This window comes from Salarias fasciatus, chromosome 20 (assembly GCF_902148845.1).
Source record: "Salarias fasciatus chromosome 20, fSalaFa1.1, whole genome shotgun sequence".
Lineage (NCBI taxonomy): Eukaryota > Metazoa > Chordata > Actinopteri > Blenniiformes > Blenniidae > Salarias > Salarias fasciatus.
In genome coordinates, this window is record NC_043764.1 from 4,233,847 (window position 1) to 4,258,731 (window position 24,885).

Here is a 24,885-nt window from a genome sequence, read left to right on the forward strand (position 1 = left end):
GGCAGGCAGACAGAACAACCTCCCTGTCACTCCCAAACCGCATATTAAAAAGAACACTAAACAAAATGAGGTTAGAAAAAAATCTCTTCAAGACAACTGAAAATTGTCTCTACTACAGTCAGTTTCAGTTAGGAATGAGGCAATGTGCACGTGAACAGATGTTCAGACGTCAAATAGCTGTGGGAGCAAAAGAACCATTAGTGCAACTAGAAGTAAAGTAAAGCAGAGTGATTAATGATGCTATCGCGTCCTTGGTTTTTAACCACAGCAACATGAAGTAGACACCGACAGTAACAACAATTCCCTCAACTCCCACTGATGTTGTGCAACCCAAGAAAAAACTAAAACAAAGGGGAAGAGAATCAAAAAGCTGCCTGACAATAGGGCAGTACTATACCTCATGCAACCTTTGACTTACATTCAGATTGAAAGAAAAACACTGCACAAACTGACTATACATGCAAATTAGAACCATTGTTCCACCAGCGAACCTTCCATCAAACATTGAACACTGCTCTTCTGGTGAAGATCCAGCCCTCTTCAGCTGAACTACATGTGGAAATGCTTCACATAAAGTGTTTAATAACCCACACATGCAGCTCTGAGCCCACTGACCCCATAACCGAGGACATTTGAAGACTTTACAGAATTAATTCATGGATGACAGCTGCAGGAGTGGATGGGATGACGTCTTCCCTCTCAGAGGATCCAACCAAACTTTCTCACAGTCACAGATTCATCAAGCTGCTCACCCACACTCACAGCGAGACAGGAAGCCCTGATCCTCACACAATAAAAGACCGTGAGCAAGTCAGGAGGCAGATGTGATGTAAGTGACTTTTCAGTGTATTTGTTCTAGTCTTTGTTTCTTGACAGTTTTTTTTTTTCTAGATTCCCCTCTGTTTCTCTCTGTGAATGTTGGGTCTGTGCTTGATAGAATCATAATAATCAATTCATTGATTTTGCTGTTGATATGGCTGTCCCTTCAAAGCAAGCATAAAACATTATATCATTGGCATTTTCCATTTCTAGGAGTAAGATAATGACAACGTGCAATCTATTCATATATGCATTTATTTGTTCTCTCGTGAAACAAGAGAAGGTCCAGACTATCAACGATGCTCAGAAACAGACTCTACAAACCACAAATATGTTTCATCTTATATCTTATGTGGCTGTAGCTGTCCAGCTGACTATCAGCATGGTACACCCCACTTCAGATGAACTTCAAACATGGTTGGCTGAGCCTCTCATGAAAAACCAGAAAGCTGCCTGCGATCACCTGGGAACTGAAGAACACCTGAGGAACCTCCTGAGAGGAAACTGGAAAAACTCCACGCATGCACAGGGAGACCAGGCAAACAGATTATATCACATAGAACAGCAGCAATTTGAATAGAACAGAATGAAATAAACCACACTGACCAATCATATGTTAAAAATCTTTGTTAAAAAAATTGGATCTGAAATAGACCGCTCAAAACAGTGAAAACCTATAAACAAAAAATAACCAAAAAGGCATATATTTTTCATAGAAATTGAATATATTTCATTATTATTATTATTATTATTATTATTATTATTATTATTATTATTATTATTATTATTATTATTATTATTATTATTTGTAACTATAGTAAATTTTGAAATCCTGGAGCGGAAGTGCGTTCGGTTTATTGACGCGGACCGCCCGGGTGCGGAGAGCGATTAGCGCTGCTCCTCTCCGCTGCCTGCCTGCTCTCTTTGTTGTTACTCTGTGCACTTATGAGAACAGGCGACACACTTTTGCGCCCCATTAAGACTTAATAAACCAGTAAGTTACCGGTAACTGCAGTCTGTCCCCGGATACTCGCGTTACTTTAACGTAGCAAAGGATCGCACACCGCGGAGCCCCATGGATTAAACGATGTGGATTTTATATGTATCTTTTTTTTTACGCGCAGACAACATGACTTTTTTCGCATTAAGCCACAGAGGTAAGTAAAGATGTGTAGTTTACTTTTTCCCTCTTGTAATATTCCCATTTCGTCACGTGTTAGCTCTCTGAGGCTGTTCGGTTTTATGAACTTCGAGTTTATCACATAAAGTTTTCTCCCATATGGGGAACAAACAGTCAAACCTGGGTCCATCATAAAAAGTTCAAATTTAAGATGACACTCACTTAATAACAAACACAGTCAACTTCTAATGAGCACATCAGTACTTTCCTGTATCAGAGGAATCCCCTCTTCAACTCGGCGTGAATATTTTACGTTAAAAATGCACTTGCTACTTTTTAAAGGCACTTTATTTACTCCATAAGTACTCAATAAACATGTATCTTGAGTTTACTAAAGTACCACTGCTTTTCATTTTACCAAACTGTACTTAAACAAGTCAAAAGTATTGCATTTCCAGTATTAATTACTTTTTAAAGAGGAGTTTAATTGCATTGTCAATATTTGATTCAGATTACTTGCATAGATAAATAGAATGTATGTATTTTATATTAACTACATAACTTGGCCACCACAAATGAAGCTCAACGGGCAATAAAGAGCTCAAAGGACAAGAGTAACACCTTATGCTTATAAAGTAGTAGGGTAGATTACATGGTGTAGATTGAAATGAAATACCTGCAGGTATAACTTATAGAACTTATCGAATGAGTCAGCCAACTTTGTGGGTCAGAGGTGATTATTGAGTTTCCTTGGTCTGTAACACCTTAAAGCATTTTATTGTATTCTTCTCTTTGTAAATCACTATTCTTTATACAGTCGAAGTAACAACAACAAAATCTCCTCTCAGGCTGTTACAGCTGAGTGCCACAGGAAAAAACCCAAACCTTTAAGTTTGATGGTGCTGAAATGCCTTAAACAGCTCATGTCCTTCAGTGTGATGCTGACAGCATCCCTGCACACAGAGGGTCCTCTGCAGGCTGCTGACAGACCACTCATTTATAGCACTTCATTTTTGTTGCTGCTTTCATGCAGTGCATGTAGCAAACCTGCATTTTTCTTTTATTATGGCATTACCTGTCACCTGTGATGATAAAGCGCCTCAGCCTACAACGTGCCTGGTCACGCCGTGCATCCCTGCAAGGGTGTGCCACTGCAGTTTAGAGGGTGCTATTAGGTGTCATTTAGCTGCCAGGTGATGACGGGGTGCTCTGGCTTTTCATGTGTCGTCTGTCTGGTTACTATGTGGGTGAATCAGTCGGTTTCACTAAAACAAAAACACAGCCATGCCCCTTTGCAGAGTTCACAGCCTCGTAAACTTTAATTCACTCATGCTTACATTTTGTTACCTGATGTGATAAGCTCCTCCTCACTAACATCAGTTCTCTCAGGCCATGGTTCTGGGTTTATTGTTTTTCAAAGTCAGTGTTTTATTTCCATCATGAGGGTTTGATCTAAACATAGCTCCGAATCAGCGGCTGCAGCCGGGTGCAAATCTTCCCGCACCATAATTATGGACAGTCTGCTGATCCTTCTTCCTGCAGCACAGGAAACGCAACTCATGCCTTCCTGTACTACATACCGCCGCACACAGACAAATAACACAAGTGGGTCAGTTTGGGAAGCTGCATTGTCATCACTGAGGTCTGGCCATGATGGAGCGACACTCTGGTGCAAACATACGTTCGATTTAGGTCAAACCAAAACAAAAGCACTGCTTGTGAGATGGACTGACCGACTGACTGTCTCTGGTTCGATATGTATATTCCCCCGCCACCCCCCTTATGGAATGCAGCTCATACAGTTTTGTGATCATGAGCTGTGCTGTGGAATTTTACCATCTCTCCCCCTCCTCGGAGCTGCTCTCAGCCTCAGTCCTGATGTGCAACGTGTCCAAATGGTTTGGTTCCAGCCAGACAGGAGCTGCTCCTGCACCGTGACCACATCCATGTTGACTCCAGTAGTACAAGTGGAAATGTTTACAACAGCTCTGCCAGTGTTTTATATCACTTTATCAGATGCTTTGATACATTATAGCTTATTCAGAACCGAGAAGAACATGCTTTTTTAAGTCGGCTCTAGTAAGGTTGTTACCATGACAGTATTTGAATCCGATTATATTGAGGACTTTTGGACCCATGTAAACAGGTCTAATGATGTTACACCTCTGAAACCATCAAAAGTTAAAGTGCAGAGAGCTTGTCCTGTAAGAAGAAAGAGAAGTGGGAGCACGGAATCCTGGTGGCTCAGGAGAGGAAGCAGATGTGGTCCGGTGTGGTGTACTGCAATCAAGACTCGGAGGCAGAGTGAGATTGAAGCCAGAGGTTTACACTGTCTCAATAAAAAGACTTAATCAAGCGCCTGTAAGAGATCAGCGTACCACCTTATTGACCAATCAGTTCTCTGGAAAAATCAATTGAGGATATCATGAAGCTTATCTAGCATATGGAAAGAGGAAAGTGTGCTTGAATAAAACCAGCAATTTATTTAGATTCACCGTCACTTTTGTTTCTTCTTGGTTTTCTTTCTGATTGAGAGGTCAGATCGTCACGTTTACAAAAACACTGAAAAAAGTGATGAGATTAATATCCAGGTTTATATGCACCCAGAAAATCATTACATTCAGTCAGTGGATCAATCCCATAATGCTTTGCCCTGTTTGGTACGCATGTTCCTGTATCTCGCCTTACCCGGCAGCCTGTCGATATTACAGATTTTAAGAGGATTTGTTAGCCTGGCTTATTGAGCTTGTTGTGTCTTCTTTGAAGCTGAAGCACCAGAGAAACCCTCTCCAGGTTCAGTCTGCTCAGGAAAAGATATTTACATGTTTGAGGGAAGCTCTGTCTTTGGAATCTATCTTTAATGCTTTACTGATGCTTTTCTCAGATGTGTGTGACATGACATGACATTTCTGTTATGTTAACACAAAAACTGTGTTTTCAGTTAAAATGTTGTGTAAATGAATAGCAGTAATCAAAGCAAAGGGTGGCTACTTTGAGGAATCTGAAATGTAAAATATTTTGAGTTATTTCACACATTTTTGTTTACTACTTAATTCCATATGTGTTTATGGTTTTGACGACTTCAGTGAGAATCTACAACGAAAATACTCAAGAAAATAAACAAAAAAAAAAAACCTTGAGAATGAGAAGATGTTTCCAAATGTTTGATTGGTAGTATATAATGGGTTTGAGTCTCACCTGGAAGAAGAGGCTGTACTGTGAAAATCTGTAGTCACCTGCATAAAAATGTGATATAAGTTGACTGATTTTCTCGCTGTGACTGTATTTTGTCTGATCTTCTTAAAAACACATTTAAATGACAGGTGATAACGCAGAAAATTTACAATCCTGCCATTCAGTTCGACAGACAACTACCAAGTGTCGAGCCGCCTGTGTAAGTCAGTATTTAAGATTCTGCCTCAAACTTTTCCGTCTTTGAAACTGCATTGGTGAAGTTGGTTAGCACTGCTAATTTCTTGATGCACTGTCTGTATTGATATCCTGTGTTTTTTTGAGTTCAGTCCTTTTGTGCATACATTTTTGCACATGCGATAGGCCTCTGGTAATCACTGCATCTGTTTGTGACTTGTGTGTGTGTGTGTGATTAGTGGCCAGGCCACGTGAGGAGCATCTGTTCCACTGAGTCAATAGGTGTGGTTAAATGTTTCCCATCATCGATTGGTGCTGGTTCTGTGTCTGCACTGATGGACCCATGTGTTTTCATGCTTTTAAAGCCCCCCCCCCCCCGAAATCACTTAAAATGCACATTCCTTACAGTCATCTGAAAGACTTCTCTTCTCTGCAGGGACAATAAATTAGACACTCTGCTCTGTCGTGGGTAGTTTGTTATTCCGCCCGCCACCGAGCTTTGAGGATGACAGTTATGCAGAATTCCCCCGGGGCAAACGGAGGGCTCAGGCGGCTTAAGACACAAGCCACGCCGCACCAAAAGAAACAGCAGTAACCTCTATCCCTTTTTAATGCTTGATTCATTTCTAGAAACTCACCTTTTGTGACTTTCTCTCTGTTGCTGCCTACACCCAGTATGAAAACCTGAAACGTGTCTACAGTCTTGAAGAGTGTGTTGCCTCGGTATCCCTTTGACCCTGCAGCAGTGTGCTGTCTGGACCTGTTTTGAAGTGTGTGCTGATGAGTAATTTTACTGTCTTTGTATTCCTTTTAGGCCATTCAGAAAATGAGAGGAGGTGGAAATGACACTGCTCGGGCGAGAAGACACATAAAGACAGAAAATTAGAAGCGATAAGCCCTGTGGCATTCGTTTTTTGAAAAGCATTCTGGGATAATTAAAACCACATTTGTATGTCCGTTCCTGCAAGGAAGTCCCTGATGCATCTGCTCGTAGAAGACTGAGAGTGAGCTGACACTTGCCCCCTCTCAACATGCTGGCTCTGAGACTGGAGCAGGGCAGGCGGGGGGTCGGCGAGGTCAATCGCCGCCCAAAAGAGCCCTGGCAGGACCGGCAGTCGTCGAGGCCGCCTCCTCACGAGCCAGCCGTGAGCATCAGGGACAAGATCTCGCAGTGGGAGGGTCGCAGTCAGCAGGGCGGCAGCCCGGACGCCGGAGGGAAGGCACGCCGTCCGACTGTCACCCGAGCGCTGTCCGAAGATATTTTAAGTAACGGGTGTTCCAACCAGATCTCAAAAGCAAAAACCTTGGGATTGGATTTTCGGGAATCCCCAGCACAAAGTGGGCGCAGTGTGGCCACTCGGAAATCAGAACATCTGCAGAAATGTCCCACTCAGTTCTCAGAAAAAAAAGTTCTCCCCACACACCAGTTTGCATCTCCCAAAGTGGAGGGTAAGCAGAGCGTCACAGCCAACGGTGAGCTCAAGGTGGGCCGCATCCTGGACGTTGAAGTTGTTTCTAAACCTCTGCCCTTGTCGACGGATGACCAAGAAGATGGCATGCCGGCCGGGAACTTTTACACTTCGCGCGGTTTCTGGAGGAAGCTGGAGGGGGACCGGCTGCTCTGGGAGCGAGGCAGAGACTCGTCAGGTGAAACTGTTCCACCTCCCAAACCTCAGAGGACATTCCAGTATCAGGGAGCCAACAGCAGCAGCAGCAGCAGCACAGGGAGATCCCTTCACACCAACCACTCCAACGGGAGGAGCAGGAGGACAGCACGGCCGCCCAACTTCCCTCCCCCGCCGTGTCCCGTCGCACCCACCGCAGGACTGTCCAGGCATAAGAAGAACAGGTGAGTCCTACGCCAACGGCTTAACATGTATTCAGAATAAATCGCAGGTGATGGGCTTTCACGCAGCAGCTGTGCTCTCTGTGTTTTTTTGGCCCGGGTGCTGTCGCAGTGGATTTGCTGGCTGGAGTCCTGTTGTGATCTGGCAGTATTGTTCTCTATTGTTCGGCTGTGGCCTAGTTCCCCCGCAGCCGTGGGTTCAGGGTCACCATCGGCAGACACGCACACACAAACACAAGGGCGCTCGTTCACTGGCGGCCAAACAAAACTACTAAAAAAGGCTGTTGTGGACATCAGCTGCAGATGCCTGTCATGTTAAACCCGACTAGAGTTTGTCAGAAAATTAGTTCGTTTCTGTACGTTTACCTCGCTTATGCTGCCATGAGCGGAGACTTTCTCACACTTCTGACGGGATGTTGCCGTGGAGCTGACGCTCTCGGGCCTTTATGCTTTTTCAGGGGTCCCCAACCTTTTTCCTGATTGACCCAAATCTTTACGATTGTAAACCCTGGCGACCCCTGACCACACCCTGTTCAAGTACAAAAACAAGCATCTCGTAACGCACTATATGTAAAATACAGTTTCTTCATTATATTCTGCAACAGTGAGGGTGTTTCCTGATCTGGTGTCACTTCAGCTTGCAGTTTCAAACTTTCATTTGCCATTTTTTTTCACCACCAAAGGTAAACTCAGTCCACTCCTTGAACGAAACCACATTCTGCGTAAACCTCTTGGTACACTCGCTTGTCTTTTTGACAGATTCATCGGTCTCTTTAGCCTGATGCGCTGCCATTTTTCTCCCGCTGCTGACTTTGCGGGCTTAACTTTCTGTGTATATAATAGAGAAAGCACGTGTGAGTGTGAATGGGGCCGGCTGTGTGCGCCGCTTTCAGACAGCAGAACTGGTGAAAATGTGATATGCAAATGAAGTTCTAATAATATCCTGTTTTTATGTCAGTGTCATGACAAAAACTGTCACGCGATGTACAAGGAGATATATTTTTATGACTTAGCACTCGTTTTATCCAGATTTGCAGCCAGGTCAGCCAGACACTGGAGTCGAGTGATATAAAACAAGTCAGTCATAACCTCCAACTGTTTATGTGTGAGAGGTACACACTCACTGACGTCTAACAATTACGACTGCTTCTATTCTCTTTTCTAAATGTGTGTTCAACTCGCTCATGTTGCAAATGTGTTGCTGTGGGAGTCCTCTCTGCTCCCTGGTAGTGTTTTATTTTTCTAGACATCACAAACCATCAGTTACAGCCCTCATAATTAAGCAGCTTTTAAAATGTACTGTTATTTTGATTATCTTTTTTAATTTTGTTTACCAGCAAATTGACTCAGTGACTCTCATCTTGCAGTCTGAGGTTAAGAAATGTGACACCGTAATAAAAGAGTCATTGGGCCTTGCTTTATTTGCCTTGAAACCAAAATGTGCCCACAGCGGTGCCGCGTTGGTCGGCCGGGCGAATAAATCCATGGTGCTCTGGTCAATGGGTTTTTATTGAAATGAGGTCAAGATGAGCAATATGAAGAAATAAACATTTTGTGGTTCTACTTCTCCTTTAATGTGTTGTTGAATCAGCAGGAGAAGTCGAGGAAATGAGACGGCATTTTAAACAGAAAGCAGCAAACTGTGGAAAACAAGAGACACGGAAAAACCCATTTTCTGTTGTATCAGGTGTTTTTGTTGGGAATTTATTCCAGTGGGTGTTGGCGATATCAGGAGCTCAGACACTTGGATACTTAGTATGACAGACTTTTTGTGAGATGTAACTAATGGTGAACTTTCCCACAGAGACACTTTATTCTTTACTGTAACTTACCTGAAATATTATCAGTGTGTAATAATAGAAAGTCATGGCAATAAGAACACACCAATCATGTTGAAATACTGTTGGTTTTTATATAGCACTGTAAAGGACTTTTTTTTTCCTTTGATGAATATGAATGGTAATATTTGTGATTGCTGAATCTGTCAGAGAAATCTTAAGAACTAAACAGATAAAAACACAGAACTGAGTATTGTTAGTATTTTGGTGTAATCAAAATTTGATTACACAAACTTCAAATATGACAAGTTATGCCTAGTGATAATAACATTTGTTTTACCACTTCACGAGTAAAGGTGACGAGTTGATAAGTTTTAAATGCCGATGTTTTAAATGAAAATCAGTTTAAAGTGTGAGCGGTTGAGATCCTTGGTATCCTATCAGCCCTCGCTTGTCTTATTCTGGGTGTTCACTCACTCACAGGTCATGATGGTCATGCATTTCAGTCAGATGAATCATACAAATCCCAGGAAAATCAAGTTCTGCGTGATAAAACACGTTACTACACTAAAACGTGGGTTTTTCTGTCCCGAAATTACCGATATTAAGTAACTTTATTGTGACTATGTTCAACACATTTGTATGAGCTGAGCTGCTGCTTCTGGACAAGTGTTGTTTGATGGGCGGAATGTAATGCGCCCCATTATTTTCATGCTCACCCCAATAAGTTCCTTTCATGTTTGCACATAGATTGATTTCCAAAGAAAGCCTTCGACTGTCATTCATTCTTCCCGGTTATGAAACTCCTCCACAGGGCAGAGCGTTGCGTCACTTTAAACTCGAGTGTCTGACTCTGTCCTTACTTACAACAGCAGCTGAAAGCACATGCACTAACACTGGTTTCCAGATAACCTCAGAATCAAGTAAGACTTTTCCTCCATTGCTGGACAATTATCTTTCAATAGAGTGTGTGGTCCTGTGAATGGGAACGGGTGGGATTGTGTAAAACAATGCAGATGCAGTAAATGTGCCAGATAATCACAGTGCATTTTCTTTTTTTTTTAACTGCATTTGCTGTTTTTGATATCAACAAGGCTTTCTGTGGTAGGACTTGGGTCAAACACAAGACAATAGCCTAAACAATGCTATGTTGGCTATCTTTAGGCCCGCCTGGCTTTTCACAGACTTTCATTCCCTCTCCACCGCAGGAAGTCTTTCGAGTACGAGGACGCGGCACGTCTGACGGCACAGCGAGGCACGCTGCGAGACGAGGCCCGGCAGTCGGGCCTTTACCACGCCTACTCTGACGACAACATTTACGAGGACATTGTCTGTAAGCTGAGTTGCCTCTTCAGTGTTAATAGTATAAGACCTTGTTGTGACGGGCGAATTTGATCGGCTGGCCAAAGAGTTTGGAGAATTTGTTGTTTTCTGCATTGCAATTTCCAACTGTTCATTGACACCCTTTCAAATTTGCATCATCATCATCTTTGTTTCCAACGCTTTGAACATCTTGTGGTAAAAACGGTCCAAAATCCTGAACGTCACCATTGACCTTGAAGGATGGTATCTCTCAAACGATTTGTGTATTTCTATGAGGACAAAGTCTGGAGATCTGCAACATATTTATCTCGAGCGCAGAGGGAAATGTGACAGAAGCCAACCTCCTCTCTCCAACATGCAAATAGAAAATCCCGTCTTACAGGGGCAAAACTGTCTTAGCAACTGAGACAATATTTACAGTGACAAACTATATTTTCTGTGGTCTGGTCTCAGTTACCTCATCTCTCCAGGTAATGTCAGACGGTAAAGCATCCTGCCATCCTGTGTAATCTTTCCTCTCACTGTCTTCCCTCAGGTGAGGTGACCAGAGATAACCCCTATGAAGATGTCAAGCGGACTCCCATGTGTCTCCCCATAGCAAGGCCTCCCGTCTCAAAGGTAATGGAGCAAATCCTTCCTCATGAAGGCTGCCAAAGCTGATACCCATCTCACCGGAGATTGAAAGGAAATCAGGGGAAGAGACTGATGTAGCCTGATTGCATTTAATTAGCTAACTCCACTCCTCTTGTGTTCCAGTTGTCTCCCAAAACCCAAACCATGCACGGCTATGTTGGAAAAGTGGAACAAAAGGCACTCCAGGCGTCCAAATCTTCAACCATCGCAAGCTCTCCCAAACCAGCCGCACCCCAACGTGCAAGCACTCAGAAAATACACAGGAACCCTCAGGTAGGCTTTCCATGAAGTTGCGTTTTTAGTGGCTTCAACCACCGCTGCCATATAAACGGACTCCCAAAACACAGAGAACGTTTTCCATTTTCACTTGAAACTGTTATAGAGTCGCCAGTAAACCTCTTTTTTTTTTTTTTTTTTTTTTGCGCTGTGGTGAAATTACCTGAAAGAAACCTTTGTGCGCTCAAGGAAAGCATGCAGACTCCATATAGAAAAGCCGCCAAGTTCAAAATCGACGCTGAATAATAACCATTTCACCAAAAAGCAGAGAAATAGAGCTAAAACTGGACATTACAGTGGTCTTCAGGAATCCCACCCTGATATCTGCCCAGTCAGAGAAGATTCACCAGCATGGCACTCGCTTGTAAAACGATCTTCTCAGGCATGTCAAACTCTCATTTATCTTGCAAAACTGCTTAATATTGAGAAAAGAGTCCAAACATTTTTTTTTTTGCCTTTTTAAAATTGTTTCATGAAAAACATGGCATTCTCAGCATGGTATTTCCACTTCAGTCCTGACCTTCGTGCATTGCAGCCCGAGCGTGTTTTCATTGGCTGATACGGCTGATCGACAGCCTATCTGCACACGTTTCCTCCAATGGAAGGTGACATAACTGGTACGTCTTCTGTGGAATGATGAATCATGTGCTCAGCGTTCCGTGGAGGCGGTGACTTGTTGAACAGGAAGGAGAGGATGCTGTGAAAAATAGATAGTGGTGGAACAACATGCGCAAGAGCTTCTCAAACATTTTTAGTCAGCACATACGATCGGACTCCTGACCCATGGCCTCCAAACGACTGTCGATGGGCAGAGGCTTCGACGACAAGGTAAAGAACCGGACTTCTGGAAGGGTGGCTACTTGTTATGGATCAGGATTCAAGAAGTACCTGACGCTTACTTTGTGCCTCCGAGCAGGTCTGAGAAATGCCGTTCTATTTTTAGAAGGTATTTTAACAGGACGTCCCACTTTGAGCTGCTTGGTTTTGACTTTAAACCAAACAATAAGGGGAATCGAACGGCTGAAATACGAACGACCAACATTTAGTCAATTGGCGTCCCTAAACCGTCTGCCGTGTCAACAGTTTGTTTCAGTGTAGTGTTTGTGTTTCACTGTCCAACAGCTTTTCTTCCTCAGAACAGTTTGTCCCTCTGACAGATACGTTTGGGTTTCCTGAATGTTTTAAGTGTTTTGCTGATCTTTGTGTATTAATGTAGAGCTGTCACAGAATTGAGAGCACCCTGAAACTTCCAGCTAAGACAAACAGGAATGTAAAGAGGGAGAAAAATCTATAATCCATAATGTACTCAGAGGCTGTTATCTCATGATTACCTGGAATCGTGAACCTGTAATCGCTCTCAAACTATATGGGGCTGACAGGTACCCGTGATTGTCTTCTTCTCTGCAGTACGTCAACAAGATTTTGACCATCTTTGATGACAAGCGTGGGAAGAAGAGGGTTAAGAACCAGGGAGTGTCCTTACGAGGTGAGCCGCTCTGAAGCCTGCATGTCACACATCAACACATCAACATGAGAGCATGTGGAGCCTCTTGCTGGAAATACCCCGCTTCTGATGATATGGAGGCCCGCTGTGGTGGGCAAAGCCACAGATTATGAAACAAAGGCCGACTGTCTGCAACTGATTATGGCTTGTCAAATTATTCCCATTCCTCTGCTCCCTGCTAATCTGTCTCTGTCCTCTCATTCATGTCTGTAGAAGAGGCCAGTGGGACGGAGAGCGACGCCGAGGACGGCAGTGATGGTATCAGGATGGAGTTAAATCATTCCTTTAATGTGTTGAGATATGCTTTGACGTTTGGTTTGGAGAGAGTGGCACTGATGAAGATGTTTTTCTTTTCACGGGGAATAAAATTCCTAGGTTTCTTTTCAATTTTGTGCATATATACCCATCCGTACATTTTCTATACCAATTCATCCAATGTAGGGAGCTGATCCCAGCTAGCAGTGGGCAAAGGCAGAACATTCTCTGAACGGATCGCCAGTCCATCACAGGGAAAACACATAGACAGTCTACCACACACACACACATACACACACATATTTCCACTTACAAGGAAATTACGGTCACCAAGTAACCTTATACGCAGGTCTTTGGACCGTGGAGAAAAAGAACAGAGTAACCAGAAAAAGCCGTTACACACACAGGACGAACATGCAGCTGTAGAAAAGCCTTGACTCACACCCACAACTTTCTCACGATGAGGCAAGCGGGCTAACCACTACACCACTGTACATGTATGTCTCTGAGTCTTCACAACAAACATGCCGTGCATCAGTGGAAAGTCAGTGACCAGCCTCTGCTGGAGTGAGGAGGAGATCAACGTTTTGTTGAACGTTCTCCAAAATGTGACGATGGAGTGAAAACAGAGTTTTCCAGTCACGTTTTAGCATGACGTGTTTTATTATTTTTTCAGTGGCTGAAACCCCTCACAGGATCCCAATGATTTCTGATAGTCCAGTCGCTCCGTGCACGTATTGAAGTGTTGTTGTCTAAGACTCTGAACCAAGTGATGTCCATTTGCCATGCGTTTTGGCTGCGTGTGCCGCTCGGGGTTTGTCCCAGCGTGACTACATTGTCTGGCTGTGTGGTGTCTGGCAGGCTCCAGGAGATCGGTCTACAAGCAGTCCACGCTGAAGCGTCGGCCGGGCTACCGCACCCTGGAGAGGGATCTGATCCAGCTGCAGCAGCAGCAGCTTTTCCAGATCTTCGTGGTGGTGTCGCTGAGAAAAGGCTCCTCGGGAAACACCTACTCTCCTGAAATTACACAGCAGTTTCCCAAAATGGTAAGGAGGCGGCTTTACAGTAACATTACCCCGCCGGTCTTCCAGGCAGTGGGAACAGCTCCGCTTTGATCACAGCGCTGTGATTTAATGCACCAATTCCTCGGACAATGTTTTATCTTGTTTGGCAAAAATCAAGGGAGGATGATGCTTATTTTATGTGAAAGGCAATTAAGATTTAAGATAGTCTTAAAGGGAGTTTTCTCAGATCGACTGATTAACTTTCCTGAGGATTAAAGTAGTTTTTCCTTGTGAACTGATGTGCGCAATGATGAGAATACTCAGTACTGTTTATCTAAGTAACCAGGTGGGTTGTGTGCTGACTGTACACCTCGTTTGACTCGGTTGTTCCAGTTCGAGAAATCGTCCCGGCTCTCCAGAGAAGCTGAAGATCAGCTCAAAGTGATTCCCAAGTTCTGTTTCCCCGACACACTGGACTGGAAGCCGTCCGCACACATGCCGAGGTCAGCTCCATCTCTGCTAACATATAGCATCTCACCTCAGCTACTACAGCAGAGGCTGCTTTCTGTGTTCACATTCCTCTCATTATCCACACCTTTTATGCATTTAGCACAAATCGTCCAACTATTCGTACCACGTATCGTGCTGATTAGCCCGTTTCCTCTTTTCCTGTCTTGATTCCTCAGCTGTAACCAATAAACTGCTGCTTCAACAATGCAGATTCCCCGCAGGGCTGATTCAGATTCTGCCCGATCTAATTAAATCTGTGAATATCGAGGCACATCAGACTGTCTTTATGGATTTTATTGCTTTGATGTGAGTTACGAAGTTTGCATCCGTTTACAGTGCATTCCCATTGTTAAACCAACTATTTTTTAGGTGCTGAAGTTTGGCAGCTGTATGGCAGCACTGATTACTGTTAGAAAACAAGTGATTTAAATTAACCTTCTGGTGCAAAACACATTTCTCCTGAAGTTGGTGCATTGTGCACCGTTTCAGGAACTCATCCTGACAGCATGGCTTTAGGGCTGATGCCAGTTTGATAGCAGCGATGTTTCACACTCCTGTCTTAAATGATACTATTTCCCTAAACTCCTGTTCATGAGGGAGCTCGCGTAATTTATAATGAACTAACTCAAATGAGTATCAGCTCTTTTATGGCCTATCAATATGTTGAGAGTTTGCCTCGGTGCTTTGAACTTTTACTCATAAAACTGCTTGATTAAAAGTTCCTTTAACACACTGATTTAAACCTCATTTGACATCAGTCAATAGACTAATTCCACTACATCCTGAAGAAGTAACAAGTAACATCAGGTGTTTGTTTTTTGATGAAGTGCTCATGTTGTTCGCTCTTTATCCTCTGCCTGGAGAATCGGTGTATTCCCTCACTCAGGTTAACATGCCGCCTCTTGTTTTGACCTCACAGCGAGACCTTCTCCTTCGTCCTGACCGGAGAAGACGGCAGCCGCTGGTTCTGTTACTGCCGTAAGATCCTGGTGAGCAGGCATGTGTGTGAATCACGGGCTCCGGCGTTCATGTGTTTATGTGCAGTGTGTGACGCCATGGCAGGCCGCCACGTGCTTACTCAACATCTCGGAGGAGAAGTGAATCACTGACCATAAACCGCTTTAGAATCAGTGACACAAAGCAGGAGGAATTTCTTCAGTTTTCCCTCGATTTTGCCTCACAAGGACGGCAGCTGTTAGATTCGTGAGGCCGTTTTAAGCGTGAGCTTGTCTCTTAATGTTGCTGCAGCTATGCTGTGTCAATACTTGGAATAGTGGGGACAGTTTTATCTTTCTCTCAGTAGATAAACTCACCACGCTTGTCATAAATGTAGATAGACTTTGGACTTTGGCCATTTCCCACTCTCCACATCTACATATTATTAGCATTATTAAGAGGGGAAGTGAAAGTTGTGACCGGATTGTTCTGTGTGATGCATTTAATGATGTTTTTGTAAAAAGAACAAACAAAAAAAAAACCTGAATGTGACATACAGAACTTTATCTTTCAGCCCAGTGGAAAGGGAAAGAGGCTTCCTGAGGTGCACTGTATCGTCAGCAAGCTGGGCTGCTTCAACCTGTTTGCAAAGGTACAGTAACCATGTGATGCAGCTCCGGGATGATGAAAGCCTGCTGGATATACTTGAGTTCAGTACTATTCTTCTCAAGGAGTGCATGTGCATGTATCAAGAGTGAATGAGGCTACACTGTAACATAACCCTGTGCAATCAGTGGGTGTGTTTTTCAAAAAGAGAAGTTGTATGTGTGTCTAAATGTCCCACCCATTCTCCAGTGAGCTGCTAAGCGAACAGGCAGCGAGCGAGAAAACAGCTTTTCCAGACCGTCCAGATCGGTGTGTGCTGTGTGTTCAGATTCTGGAGGAGGTGGAGAGGAGGAGAGAAATGTCCCCGGCGCTTGTCTACCCCTTCATGCGGAGCGTGATGGAAGCCCCTTTCCCAGCTCCCGGACGCACCGTCACCATCAAGAACTTCCTCCCTGGCTCTGGGCATGAGGTAACCACCAACACCAAAACAGGAAATGCTAATTAGCAGTTTCGTTACTCCTAACCACTCCTTCCCGCAAGCTGAGGATGATTCAGAATTTGAGGTTATCCGTGGAGACAATAGAGCTGGATTTTCTAAGTATGTTATAACCAGCAACAGAAAGCCACTGAGTCATCACCAGAGCAGATCAAAAATAAGTCAAGTAATGACCCTTCCCATAAAGACCCAGGAAATGCTGCAAAATCACTCTTTCCTTCTGACTCAGCCGTCAGAGACGGCCTCCAGTTCCAGTGGGCTCCTCTGGAGCTCTGTTTCATATTTCGTTCTCGTTTGTGCTCCTGTCCTGGGTTTGTAGTCTGGGTGAGGACTTGCCCTGCAGAGTATGTGTGTGTTTTCTCCTGGTGGTTTCTCTAAATTACCCTTTAAGAGAGAGTGTGTGCTGTTGTCTGTCTCTGTTTTTCCCCTGTGATGGACTGGAGACCTCTCCAGGGTGTATCCTGTCTTCTCCCAGCTGGATTGGGTGTCAGTGCCCTGCTGGTCTCAGTTGAATGAAGCGATATGGGCGTATGGTTCCTCATGTTGCTCCTTTGATTGTCCTCTTTAGTTTCTCTCTTTGGCTGAAATGTTAGGTTCTTCTAAAGGTCTGAAATCACTGTCTTCAGAACCATAGCCCTTCTATCCAGTGTATCAGTGACTCTCACACGCTGCAAACCACCACATGTCGTTCCAGGTCCTGACTCTGTGTCGACCGGTGGACTCCAGGCTGGAGCACGTGGACTTTGACAGTCTGCTGCAGTGCCTCAGCGTGGCGAAGCTCCTGCAGGTCTTCGCCTCCCTTCTGCTTGAGAGGAGAGTCATCTTCATCGCTGACAAGCTCAGGTACGCCTCGAGGACACCGAAGCGACGAGCTGCAGTTTTCACTGGAGTAAAGCAGCTCTAGTCTCATCTACCTGCGGGTACCTGTGTGGCCTCTGCGTCACTAAATTCCAAACTGTGAAACGAGTCTCAGCGGCAAGTTCAGTCAGGTTTATTTATTCAACAGCGGCTTTTGACCCTGCCCAGCCTGAATATCCTTCTGTCAGATTTGAGAGTAGTCCTTCCTGCCTGACTTCACACACATTTCAAACAGTAAATCTGAAGAGAGAGAGAATGATCTGTAAGGGCAGAGCTGTGAAACACAGAATAAAAACTAACTCTCTTAGCTCATTTTAAACTAACGACTTCATGCAGACGCTCAGATTTCCTACAGAGATTCAGTTGAGATGATAAAATCCATTCAGAGGACTTTGCTCAGCTCCTGTGTTGCAGACAAAGGATGGTTAAAAATCCCATTGCTGAGTCTCTTTGGCTCCCAGGCAGAGACTTAGAATAAATACAAAGAATAGAAAAAAACGGAGTGTATTGTGTTACTATTGCAACAACATATCATCAGTCTGGCGAAACTAAACTGTCACAGCCAGCTGAGTTTCTTCGTTTAGTCTCTGCTGTCGATAAAATGCCACTTTTCTGGACAACAGATGCCATGTAAAAGAATGACGACTACAGAGATTAAGCTGATATTATAACTCGGTAGTTCATCTTTCTTTACTGTTTTAGACGAGTGTAATTTTCATTCTTTCCTATTGACATGTGAAACCAGAGCATGCACACAAAAACGGCCACAGTTTAGTTTAAGTCCAGCCTCATAGAAACAAGAGAAAAGTATTTATTACCAGGGGGTGAAGTTAACCAGCGGGTTACCGAAGGTTTTGGCTGATAGAACATCAACTCAAACACGAGCTTCTAATATTATAAAATAAGTCATACGTGTGTGAGATGTTTAATCTGATTATTTTTTTTCTTGGTCTGAAAGTATCCGTGCACCAGGTTTGGAAAGTTCTTTTCAGCTTAAAAAATTTAAAGCCGTAGTGAGTGAATTTTACATTTTATTCTCGCTCTCTTGAAATGATTCCACGATGTAGTTACTGGCACAAAAAATACATGTGAAAATACATTAAGCTTGTGTTGAACATTACTTATTTCAGACATGTGCACAAAAACCTCTTCAAAATATCTCACAAACTGAGGGACTGAAGCTTAGAGGTGCAGAAATACATGAAGCACAGTGCGTTTTCAGCTGCTTGAGCCAATTCCAGCTGAATGTGGATGAGGTTTGATAAAAGGCATCGGATGGGCTCCAGTCCATCACGGCGAATAGAGATTCTCCTATGGGCAAATTTAGAGTCACCAATTAACATAAAACACGTTTTTGAAGTGTGGGAAGAAACCCAGATAAACCCACAACTGGCCTGAAAGATGCTCCGGTCTGGCTCCCGAACCCATCAAGCAAAAAAATTACAAGGCAAGCATTGAATGTTTAACACAGTTTTGTTGAGAGTAGCGACTGCAGCACAACACCGAGACCCGAGCTGAGATATCCGTGATGGTGCCATGAAAACAGTTGCTCTATTGCTATCCAACTCGTATCAGCCTCAAAGTCACATCACTGACTTTTTTAGCTGCGTGAAATCAGATCATAATGTTTGGAATTCAAAAATCATAAATTACATGAATAAATTGCTCAGTTTTATTAATCCAGAAAACAGTTCAAATAATCCCCACCAAAGTAGACCATAGAAATACAGACTCTCTCTTTCTCTTTGTCACATGTTGACAGTGTTGTTGTAATTACTTTCGCCTGCAGAAGCAGGTGATAAAACGTTTTGTCAACATAGGGAGTGGCTCAGGAGCCAATCAGAAGAAAGGGGGCGTGTTCTTCAGCATTCTTACAAGTGTGTAAGAAGTGTCCCCACAAATAGTCATAAATACCACGTTCTGGGAGAACTTCCTGACACACAAACGTCATCTGTCGAAGGCTCGCTGTGAAAATGTTGTCGTCTGAACATTAGTGGTGACCGGTGTGTGTGTGTGTGTGTGTGTAGGGAGCTGTGACTGGTATCTCACTGTCATCTGATCTTTGTGAGAACCGTGCAGCAGCGCCGTGTTGAAGTTAATCCTGCTCTGCTCTGCGGCAGCGTGCTGTCCCGCTGCAGCCACGCCGTGCTGGCGCTGCTCTACCCTTTCACCTGGCAGCACACCTTCGTGCCCGTGCTGCCGGCCGGCATGCTGGACATCAGCTGCTCGCCCACGCCGTTCCTCATCGGGGTGCTGGCGCCCTGCCTGAACGAGCTGCTGGAGCTGCCCATCGAGGAGGTGTGTGTCTCTGCCTCTGCGAGATTCTGTTTTTCCAGCCCTCGTTTCAGCAATGTGACGCTCATTCCTTCCTCCCTCCGTCTTCCCCAGGTGCTCATCGTGGATCTGTGTGAAGACAAGTTTGTTGTTCAGGTGTGTACACACGGCTTTGTGTAATGGGAACGATAGGCGCGGTCCCAGAGCGAGCGATGCCTTTGCCTGCACTTGTCTTTTGTTGGCTTTGGAGTGTGTGGAGGCTGCTGAAAGAAAAAAAGTGTAAGACAGCAGGAGGTGAGCTCGCAGCAGGACGTCCGCGGTTTCGGCTGACACTGATCTCCCACTCAGCCGTGAATAAGGGCTGTGTTCAGATTTTATCTTGATTTGACAGCGTTTCAGACTGACGTCTTATTTTGTGGGGTCAACCTGATGAGACGTCAGATATTCAAACTGGTTTACTGGTTGCTTCATTATTACATCATTGTTAAACAACCATTACAGCTCAGTTCAGTATCATAGCAGGATCTTCTCACTGAGCCAAAACAAACCATGCACACAGATTGTAATCCCTGACAGATGGATTTCAATGACACCGATTGTATGTGATTTTTTTTTTTTTTTTTTTTGATCATTGCACTTATGTAGTCAAAAAGTGGCACATCATCCCCAAAGTTGATGTAGTGAAGACAGAAACGTGGGAAAACAAAGGAAGTTTGACTAAAGAGCAAATTCTGAGGGCAGTCAGAGCCGAGTCCATGAAAAGAAAACAAGTGAAGGTCGACCAACAGTAAACTGTACATTAGCGCCTCCAGCTGGTACAAAGCGGTGACCCACTTTAATTTCAGGAGCAAAGAGGCATTTGGAGTTAAGCGAAGCAGCATGAAGTTGATGTGTGCGGTTCCTTGTTGTCACATCTGCTTCCATCCATCGGACAGTAGAGAAAACCCACATTTCAAACCTTTTTTTCCTCAGAAACGTGATCATTCACAAACCAGTCAAACCAAACTGCAAATGAAACCGTAGCACCAGATATGAACGAATGAGGGGTTTTTATTTTTCTAATAAGAGAAGCATGATGTGGTTGTATCAGTGGATTAGTGCTGTATCACGCAGGTTGGATTGTGCACCATTAGTATCTGTGGCTGTGTTTGTCGGCTGCTTTAAACACTCTCGGTTCACTCAGATGCTTTATTTGTTTGTTTGTTTGTTTTTTTATGCTGCAGTTCTGAATCCAGACCAGAGGAATTAATACTTCAGAAAATAACGGCAGAAGTAAAGCAGTGTTTAATCCATGATTTCTATGCGTGCTGTGGGAGTAATCTACACAGATCAGCTGCGAACCATTAAAAACACAGAGTCATGCAATTTTTCGGATTTAACACTAAGATTTCACTAAGATTTAACAGTGTTTTTTATTTTAATGTGCAAACAAAAGGATGTGTGGTTTTGCAAATACAAACACTAATAAAATATTAGGACTGTGTGTAAAATGTGAAGAGAAACAGTTATTTCAAATGTGATGTTTAATTTACATCATAAAACAGGTTGTCCTTGTGGTGTTTAGTGGCTCTAAATGAAGATGGCACTTGGAGGAAAAAAAGGCTGTTAAAGCCTGTTACTCCTAAAAAGCATGTGGGACGGCATTTTGAAACTTGTTAGGCTAAATGAAAAATGGCAGCTCTGTTGTTTCAGCTTTTAATAATCGCTTAACGGCCGTTTGGTTGAATGTCAACCAGTCAGTTGCACCACGTAATAGAAAGGAGCAGTTTATACAGGCAGAGTGTCCCAGAGGTGAGGAAACATGACAAGAGGGAAGATTTAAAGTCCTGCCTCAGTGGCAGTGCTGAGGCACTTTATCACAGAAGTGTCCGTTAGCTTGTCGGCTTGTCTTCCTGTCTGGTCGCTGAACTGGGACAGAATGAGTCTGTCTCTTGGTGCAGACTTTGGTACATGTAGCACCAGCTTCTCATTTTAGTTTATATTTATTAACATGACCCAAAAATATTTGTTTTTTAGCCTTAATTCATCTGGATATTTGTGTGTGTCTTTCCAAATGTCAAACCCTTGTTCATTAAAGAATGAACTTCATGTTGAATTTGTGTCTGTTTGGTCTTTATCTATTGAAGCTTCATTAACATAACCAGACATTTGTTGTTTGCACCCTTTTGTATAAAACAGACCAGGCTTTGTAGACGAATGGTCTAATTATGACGACCCCTGACCTCTGACCTCTCCTGTGGTATGTGGCAGCTTGGTGATGAGGACTGCATCCTGCCCAGCAAGCTGCAGGCCGCCCTGCAGCAGATCCTGGAGGAGAGGGAGGAGATCCTCCGACAGGACGCCGCAGACGCGTACGGAGGTGAGTGTGTCGCGTCCTCCTCTCCGGATGAAGCTGGACGCCGCTCTAACACCGACGTCTGGTCCGCACCGCGCTGGACAGACGAGCTTCAGGATAACGTCAGCAGCTCTCGTCTGAACATTTGGGACGCTACTTGGCTGATTCGTCATGAGACCTGTGGAGTCTTGCTCTGTAAAGTGACGCAGCGTTTCCTAGAACTTGCAGGGCCTGTTTTTGCTCCTGCTTTGCCTGAACTGTCGGTTGGGTGACGCAGCAATAAAGTCACGGCGGACCGGTTTCTGTTGTAATCAAAGAGGACAATGCAGTCAGAGTGCAGACCCATGTCCTCGTGCTCTGCATGGCCCCATCTAAAAATAGTCTAAACAGGATGATTTGACAATGTCTTTATTCCAGGAAGTCTGCAAGAAGTAGCCTTTCGTATTACTCTGTGCCCTGGAAGTAACTCTGCGCTTCAAAGAAGTGCATTAACCATCTGATTCCTGCATGTCTTTGATTTGTATGGCTTCTGAGATAAAATTATTATGAAAAAAGAGATCAGATTAAGTGCTCATCTTACAGCACCAAGGACTATTTTTGAATTGTTCTGATTGATTACATGAACTTGAGCCAGCCTCCCTGTGTGTCTGCAGGTCAGCCGGCCGACCTCAGCTCCCTGGTGTCGGAGGGTTTTGTGCGGTTCTTCGTGGAGCTGGTGGGCCACTACCCCCTCCACATGGCGGAAGCCGCCAACGGCACCAAGGAGCTGCAGCGCGACAGCTTCCGCAAGTCCCACCCGTCGCGCGGCGTGCGCCTCTTCCTGCAGCTCTTCATGGAGACCCAGATGTTCGCCGGCTTCATCCAGGACAAAGAGCTGCGCAAGGGCCGGGGGCGAGGTGAGCGAGGGGCGGCGGTGGATTAGAAGAGAGATCTCTGGGAGCCGCGGCGGCCCGCGGTTGGCTCTCATAACGAAATCAGCAGGAGGATGAAAACATCCACAGGCAGTGTCCTTCAAGCTCATGATAATCTGTTCACATCAACCTCCGATGCCTTCAGATTACATTTCTTTGCTGCGTAAGTCGCTTTTCGTATTCACCTCAGAGCTGTGCCCAAAAAAAATCCAAAATATGCAGACGATAAAATCCAAAAACAAGAAATAAAATACCGATAAAGAAGAATCCAGCAGTCTGACTGAGGGTTTATACAGAGTAGAAATTTAGGAGGTGTGCAAAGTATGAAGAGCATTTTAGATAATGGGCTAACAACATCTGACTTAATGTGAGATGTGACTACATAATAATCCGTTAATGGACGATGGGCTGTGTGTAATTTAATCATATTAAAGCAGACGTACTGCGTGATGAAGCTAAACGACTCACAGCAGCCACTCATTAAAAACGTCTCTGGACAGTAAACAGCCATGAAGACGAGTTTATCAGGGTTCAAGTGTAGGAGATGAAGGAAAAAAGTCCATAAATTACCTTGAAGCACTACAGAGGTGGGGTAGTGGTTGGCACCGTCTGATCTCACAGTGGAAAGTTCCCGGTTCGAGTCCTAAGGGGGGCACTTAATGAGAGTATGGGCTTTGTTCCAATGTATTCTGGATATTCTGGATTCGTTTTTTGACTGGAATGTGACACCAGATGCATTGTTTTTAATTCATGAAACCCACCCACACACACACACGCTTGGGGAGAACATGCAGACTCCACACAGGAGGCCCCAGCTGGAATTTGAACCGTCTTGGTCCTGAACCCTGCTCCTCTCCCTCTCCTCCCTGCAGGCCTGTTCGAGGCCCGAGTGGCCGAGCATCTGGACTCGTGCCCCGAGCCGGAGCCCAGCGGCGTGAACAGATTCCTGAAAGGACTGGGTGAGTAGCGCCACTCTCACTCCTTTCAGAAAGGCTGGATTCCAGCAGCAGCAGCAGCAGCAGCAGCTCATTATCCCTCTCCGCTTCTTTCAGGGAACAAGATGAAGCTCCTACAAATTAAGTAGCGTCTTATCTTGCTAAGTGAAAGACTTTGTAATTAAAACCTGAAAACCTGTTGCTGCTGGAGTGGCTGGAGAAGCCAACGTGAATGAGAATCCTGATGTGAACGGGACGCGAGGAGGGGCGGCGTGGTCCGAGCGGCGTGCAGCGGCGTGCACTGCTCGCTGGGCGGAAACTGGAAACCCGTTCAGAGTTCCTTTCTTCCCTGTCTTTATCAATCACATGATGTCTCTTTGAGGGAAACTTTCCAGTTCAGACTCTGAACCGGGTTTAAACCTGTTTACTCTTCTTACATTTGGATCCACAGATGTAAAAAAAAAAAAAACCTGCCTCTTCCGTACATCTACACGCCTCCTTTTTTTTTTTACACTCCCATATAAATTCCATGGGTTTTGCATTCCCTTTTCAGCAATTTCCTTTTTAAGCCGTTTCCACTTCTTTGCATTTCATATTCAGATTTTTTTTTTTAAACTCTGATCAGAATGTTTCAAAGGTTTTGCAGGTTAAACCTCATTTTAAAAAAAGCCTGTTTATATGTTTACTCCTAACTTGTTTCCTGTTAACTGGAGTTGTAAATATCTTAATTTCTTTTTTTTTTTTTTACATTTTGCACATGTTCAGAACTAATGTACAGTATTTAGAATATTTTTGTATGAAAGCATGACGTGTCCTGCACATGTTCTGAATAAATGAGTTCTAAGGACGTTACTTTCTGGGTGTCTGGATTTTCTGTGATGCAGAAGTACAACTCAAAATCTGAATGTATATCAGAAAAATAACAACATCTCGAGTCCAGGATATGTATTTAACAGTGCTAAACACTTTGCAGCCTTTACATGCAGATCACTTTAATTCAGTCAAATCACATCATGAGTTTGATAACACTGAAATTCATCTGCAAACTTAATCTCTGCGACACATTTAGAAAAAATCTATAAAATACTTCATATTAA

At 44.0% G+C, this 24,885-nt stretch overlaps 1 protein-coding gene across 1 annotated transcript; it reads left to right on the forward strand.

The window, feature by feature from the left end:
• The first annotated feature begins 1,723 nt into the window (after window positions 1-1,723).
• dennd2c (DENN/MADD domain containing 2C) lies at window positions 1,724-24,640 on the forward strand. Its single transcript, XM_030118868.1, has 19 exons — window positions 1,724-1,976; window positions 6,123-7,157; window positions 10,141-10,265; window positions 10,791-10,873; window positions 11,012-11,161; window positions 12,572-12,650; window positions 12,882-12,926; window positions 13,785-13,969; window positions 14,321-14,430; window positions 15,357-15,426; window positions 15,948-16,025; window positions 16,308-16,448; window positions 17,170-17,318; window positions 19,454-19,631; window positions 19,722-19,763; window positions 21,858-21,966; window positions 22,596-22,838; window positions 23,726-23,812; window positions 23,906-24,640. The coding sequence occupies exons 2-19, from the start codon at window positions 6,340-6,342 to the stop codon at window positions 23,935-23,937; spliced, it is 2,724 nt and encodes a 907-aa protein (XP_029974728.1). The 5' UTR covers window positions 1,724-1,976; window positions 6,123-6,339; the 3' UTR covers window positions 23,938-24,640.
• Window positions 24,641-24,885: the final 245 nt, after the last annotated feature.

Bases quoted from the DNA above. Each gene is read 5' to 3' on its own strand.
- dennd2c (XM_030118868.1), top strand. From the start codon at position 6,340: ATGCTGGCTCTGAGACTGGAGCAGGGCAGGCGGGGGGTCGGCGAGGTC. The intron at 11,162-12,571 runs GTAGGCTTTCCA...TCTTCTCTGCAG, and splicing joins AAATACACAGGAACCCTCAG to TACGTCAACAAGATTTTGAC. The intron at 16,026-16,307 runs GTACAGTAACCA...CTGTGTGTTCAG, and splicing joins GCTTCAACCTGTTTGCAAAG to ATTCTGGAGGAGGTGGAGAG.